Source organism: Branchiostoma belcheri, unplaced genomic scaffold (genome assembly GCF_001625305.1).
Source record: "Branchiostoma belcheri isolate BF01 breed outbred unplaced genomic scaffold, Haploidv18h27 scaffold5, whole genome shotgun sequence".
Classification (NCBI taxonomy): Eukaryota; Metazoa; Chordata; class Leptocardii; order Amphioxiformes; family Branchiostomatidae; genus Branchiostoma; species Branchiostoma belcheri.
The window spans coordinates 2,253,072-2,259,062 of NW_017804131.1; the positions used below are offsets into that span (position 1 = coordinate 2,253,072).

At 40.9% G+C, this 5,991-nt stretch overlaps 1 protein-coding gene across 2 annotated transcripts; it reads left to right on the top strand.

The window, feature by feature from the left end:
- The first annotated feature begins 2,560 nt into the window (after positions 1-2,560).
- Positions 2,561-4,753, top strand: LOC109480137 (kelch-like protein 17). Of its 2 annotated transcripts, XM_019782295.1 has the most exons (3): positions 2,561-2,672; positions 3,021-3,090; positions 3,234-4,753. In XM_019782295.1, exons 1-3 carry the CDS (start codon positions 2,573-2,575, stop codon positions 4,669-4,671), a joined length of 1,608 nt encoding a protein of 535 aa, XP_019637854.1. In that variant the 5' UTR covers positions 2,561-2,572; the 3' UTR covers positions 4,672-4,753. The 2 variants fall into 2 exon arrangements, 1 of the variants encoding a protein (XP_019637854.1); XR_002140822.1 differs by lacking the exon at positions 3,234-4,753 and having other exon boundaries at positions 2,958-3,058.
- Positions 4,754-5,991: the final 1,238 nt, after the last annotated feature.

Below are 5,991 nucleotides of genomic sequence, written 5' to 3' on the forward strand. Positions count from 1 at the left end.
GGACCTGATGTTTAATTGTCCTGTCACGCGCCATTTCGTGGCCGGAGGACGAGCAGACAAAGAGAGGGCGGCTACCTTTGTCTGGGAAACGTGGTCCTACAAAGCCGTGGCGTTTTCCTTAAAATCACCGGAAAATTCCTGGGAGCCAGGAAATGCAAGAGAGTATTTTTCTATCCTCAGTATTTTTGTTTCAATGTACACGCACACACACACCATATCCTTTCTGCAAAAGATCGTAAAATGGGGAGTGGCGATGAATGAAGTCAACTATAAGTGATATGATAATGACACTCGAGAGACGGTTGCCAACAACACAGATCTTTAGGCGGAGAATCCTACGTAAAAGACGTGAACAATTAATCGACTTGAAAGAAAATGTACGGCATAATGTTTCTTTTGTGTATCACTGGGTGTGTTTTTAGAACCGAAAATTTTGTCCGCGACTGAAATTTTGTACAAGATTTTACACAAGTTACAAGTAGTGTGAATATTTGTATCCATAAGCTTAACTTGTTGTATATGGACTTTTGTTGAGAATTGTAGTTTGTTATTTGTAAGGAAGGGAGATTATTTATATAGCGGGGAAGTAAAATAAAATCATATTCACGCATTGAAGCACTTTCAATTTGTGGTTTAATTCTAATTGATACGTCCGATTCGATGTAATTCTAGTTAAGTGTGCGTCATTGGTACGTCAACACTATGGTGTTTACTGACAAATTGTCATGACTGAATTTGAACCACAATGCACCTATCAATGTTAAGTACGAGGGGGTTAAGCTGAGATATGACGAAGACAGCCATTCTATACATGTAGGGAACATTCATGTAGAATGTATGTGTTCCCTATGCTCACTGTATTCAACTTGAAGACTTACACTCTTCCCTATGTAGCTACATTTGCCATCTATAGACCACAGAACAACTACATCTATTGGACGCTCCCACTCAAACTCAAAAAACAACGCCGCCGCCCCTCCTCAGTTTTATATGGACAGATGCGCATACATAAGCATATATTTAGATAAGGAGACAGGGTGTTGATAATCATAACAGCTGTCCTTTATACAGGACAGTTGTCTATATATAAAGATTTGATTGACAGCCGGCATATGGAGTACGGGATTGTACATTACTCCTACAGAACACTCCGTTAACATTGATATGGTGAATACATACGTTTTACTCTCTTAACTCAGCATAGTTAAGATCAATGTATCGGTCTTTAAAGCGTTGTAGTGCATTGAGGTGGCTTAGAAAACGAGAAAAGCGCCCCCTGCCACATCTACCCCAAAGTACAATGGTCTGTCCCTTCCCAGACTGGGACGTATCATGTTACACATTGACGCCAGGGCACCAATGAAAATGTTGTATTTGACGTAACATTGCCAAGGTCAGTGTACGCAGCTTTCTAACGTTCAACACTTCAGACAAACAAGATATCTACCCAACATGATCCGGAACATCTGTAAAGGACAATCGGTAAGCTTATGTATCCATATCAGCTGTTAACTAGGTGATTGTGTGTCGTATGAACTGAGGTAACCCAACAATACATACTCGTATAACCGTAATCCGTCTAGCACGTTCTTTATGTCATTGTCCATTTATGTCACAATCGTTACTCTGTGCAGAATTACATCGATGTGCTTTACAACGCATCTGATATAGCATAGTTCATATCTATTCAGTATTTCATCTATGATATTTCTGCTACCATTACAACAGTGGGTGTAATGTTGTGTGAGGGGAGGGCTAAATATATTTCTATTTTGTAAGAAAATTGTAGACATGCTAGTACTTAGTAAGTAGTATGTGCTTAACGGCCTATCTGATTTGCCTTCACAGTGAGCTGTGACAAAAATATATTTCAAAGAAACCCGACCACCAGAAAAGTAGGAAACAGGACTTCCAAGACAACATGACTATTGATATGAGTTCGTCGCAGGAGAGACATCTCCTTAAAGAGCTCATGCGCATGCGCGACGAAGAGGTTATGACTGACGTCACGCTATGTGTAGATGGACGTGAGCTTCACTGTCACCGGTGTGTGCTGGTCACGTGTAGGTAAGGGCGAGCTAGCTATCTAAACCAAAAAAAAGCTCATAATTTTACGTAGCAATGACATATCGGGACAAAATTAACACCTTTGTAATCCTTGGTTTCTGGTTTATAAGTCCATGAGGATAACATCCATATTTAATTATTTGCCACTCCCCTTTGCATTAAAAGTAGAAAAAGACGTGGTTTATAAGGGCTACCAATCTAAACACGGTTTATTGTGACGATATGATAGCGCTGTTACGTTGTCTTGTGTTTAATAGATGCACTAAAGACACAATAAGGTTTTGGGTGTTAATAGATGGCAACTAATTGAAATAGGAACTAATTAAATGAGTAATGGCCTGTACTGTATTTGTCCTCTGTATTGGTGGCGGTATAAAGTAGGTTGATATAACTTAAATGTGCCGTCAACATATCTAGTTATGAAATCCTACGTTTGACACAAGAAGCGCACATATAGAAGCGTATCATGGCAATTATTTCTTTTTACAGCCAGTATTTCCGTCTGATGTTCACCATGGACATGGCGGAACATTACCGGAAGGAGGTTCCAGTGTACGGAGTCAGCTACAGTACCTTGGAACAGATTGTCAACTTCGCCTACACAGGTGAGACTATTTCTTTCATCCTACACAGATTTCAGAAGTACGTTGTCCACTGTCTTTTTGCACAAGGCTTTTGACTTGAAATACTTCTTTTTCTCGCTAGAGGGCAGTTCTAACAGCGCTTTGGTATCATCACATTGGCTTTGGGTTTAGGGTGACGTCTCAGGAGTGGAGTCAACATGACACATTTAAAACGTAGGGGCTCCTATAATACCTGTACCTATAGTTTTCAGGGCATGGAGCTGAATGTGTTTCTTCTGTTAACAGTGAGTGTCTTTATTTTCCTAGGCAAAGTAGAGTTTCAGGAAATACCTCCCATCCTGGAGGCGGCAAAGGCACCAGACCCACGAGACACGTACAAGACCACCATAGAGGAACTTCTGTCAGCCGCCGACATGTTTCAGATTCTAAACCTTCGAAGGTAATATATACACCTTTTAGTGTAAACCTTTCTAATCATCAGCTTAATGTATTCAAATACTGAATTTGTGCTTACAAGAATAAATGGAGATGTTATAAGCTTTAAAATTCCCCTTAAAGAACACTTTTGTCAAACATTCACAGGGCCTGCGCAAAACACATCATGGACAAACTAAACGTCGACAACTGTGTCAAGTTCTACTTCTTCGCCTCCCTTCACAACTGCGACGATCTCAAGAAGTCTTGCAAGGAGCTCATAGAGGATCACTTCATATTGGTGTCTCAAAAGGAAGAATTCCTGGACCTCGACCAGGACCAGGTGTCTGAACTTCTAGCCAGTGACGATCTAAACGTGCAGAAAGAAGAAGACGTGTACGAAGCCGCCTTGAGATGGATCAAACATTTGCCGCAGTCCAGAGCAGAAAGCGCGCCAAAACTCATCAAAGAAGTCAGGTTAACGAGAATGGATCGTTCTTACCTAGATGAACAACTCGCCACGGACGATCTTCTGTCGTCCTCGCCAGAGTGCGTGAGTTTTATAGAACAGGCTGGGGCCACGCAAGTCTTGGATGAATCTAGCGGCTCGGCTTGTAGTGTTGCTTGTAAGGACAGCCCTAGACATGGTATGAAGGAAGCCAATACTATATTCATCATTGGAGGGAAGCAGTACACAGATATGGGAGACATACAGTACTGTAGCACCTGTTTTTGTTTCGACCCAGTCAACAAGACCAAATGTACGGTACCTACACCCGAGGACGCGTTCTGTCTCAGTAACATGGCGTGTACGTTCTACGGGAGTTTTTTGTACGTGGCTGGAGGAACTGTACAAGACCTACATTCCTCTTCGGGATGGCGACCGTCCGATGAGTTTTGGGAGTATGACTGTGTACATAACATGTGGTCACAGAAGCCCAACATGTCGCACCCTAGGTCTAACTTTTCTATAGTAGCGATAGAAGGATGTATATACGCTCTTGGGGGTTCGTATAGATCAGGAAGGTACGACTTAGTGGAGGTATTCGAGTTGGAAAATGAGGCTTGGACTGACGCGAAGCCCATGCCTTACCCTTTGTCGGATCACTGCGCGGTCGCTTTGGACGGGAAGATCTACGTCATGGGCGGATTTGCCGGTGGATCCAGGAAAGGGATCACCAACCGCGCACTTTGTTACGACACGGCGGTGTCAGCCTGGACGGAAATACCCACTCTGATGGTCATGAAGAAAAGGGCAAGCGCTGCGGTACTGAACGGAGAGGTTTATGTAATCGGGGGAACAGACTACATTGAGGAGATGGATATAGTAGAGATCTATAACGTTGAGAAGAAGAGATGGCGGCTGGGAGCGAGACTACCAGAGGAGTGTTGTTCAGCAGGAGTGGCGGTTATAGACGGGAAACTGTACGTCTGTGGAGGAGTGAGGTTCCACCAGGTGCTTGATGGGATATGGGTGTACAACGCGCAGGGTGACAGTTGGGAGAGGATGTCGGGAGTTAAACTGACACGGCAGTTTGAATTTGGGAGCACGGCGGCGCTCATCAACCAACAGAGGCTGAAAACGGTAGAGGGAAAGAAAACCTGATGTCTCTTAAAGTCTGTCATAATGTTTGATCATAAAGATATTGGAACAAATCTAACAGCAACACAAATGAAATGTATGCAGTTCAAGATTTTATCATCACTATGTACTCAGAATCATACACAGTAAGTTGAGAATTGAATACAAGTCTTATACCAAATGTGAACAAAGAATTTTTTGTGTACAAGTTAAATAGAAGAAACAAACTTGATAACATACAGCACAATTCATTCATTTTGGACACAATAATTACATCAGTGTAACTAAAAAATATCACCAACCTGTCCAAGGGCTGCAGTCTGCTACATAAGTTATGCCAAGAAAGAACATACAGTATTGGTGCAACACTATAGAAACATTACACGAAAGTAAATGTTCATTTTGTAACATAGGCTCATTGGAATCATTATAGTATCCTTAACAGACAATAAAGGCACATCTCCACTTCCCACTTGTGTTCACCAATACACCACTTAGCTTATCATCTAATCTGTTATACAGAAAACATGAACATGTATTCACTGACATCTTCCCCTCTCTTTCTCTCTCTCACACAAAACAAATGAACTGAATATTCATGTACTAATGTTTCAATGCTATCAAATGTCAACCACTATATACAATATACATCTGACAGTACACAACAGTAAAGGATGACAGTGTAAGTGGCATCTACTGAATAGCCAATACAATGATATAGAGTCATGTTACATACAAAGGTAACCGGGCGACTAATTGCAACTTGGGTACACTACATACTTTTGGGGGGTACGTACCCACAGTTCACTGACAAAGAACCTAATTATAAGTTGAGCAAGCAATTGGCATCTTAATAATAGAAGGCTATGTCTCAAGAAGGATGGTTATGTTTTATAACTAATTTTTACCCTAAGACATACATGTAAATGTTTATGCATATTTTATCAATACTGATAACAACATCAAGCAAATGGGTATACCTACATGTATACAAGAAAGTTGTATTCCCAAATGTATACACAGCTACTATACTTGATGAGGCATTTTTCTTTACATACATCTTTGACAAACATCTTTGATATCCATATGGTGCCTTTATTATTTACACAATACAACTAAAAGTACATAAAAAACCTTGCACTATTCTTGTTACTATTGGAAAAAACCTTCCTTCTTCTTCACATGTATGTTAATGTGTCTTATATGACTTCTAAATGTAAGTAACACTTTACAAAATATACAAATTCTCTGTACACCTGTACACTATTTCGTTGGCACCAGGAATCCAAGATACAAAGAACTGACTTTAGTAACAGGAAGGATTTAGGAATGATTTAAACTGGC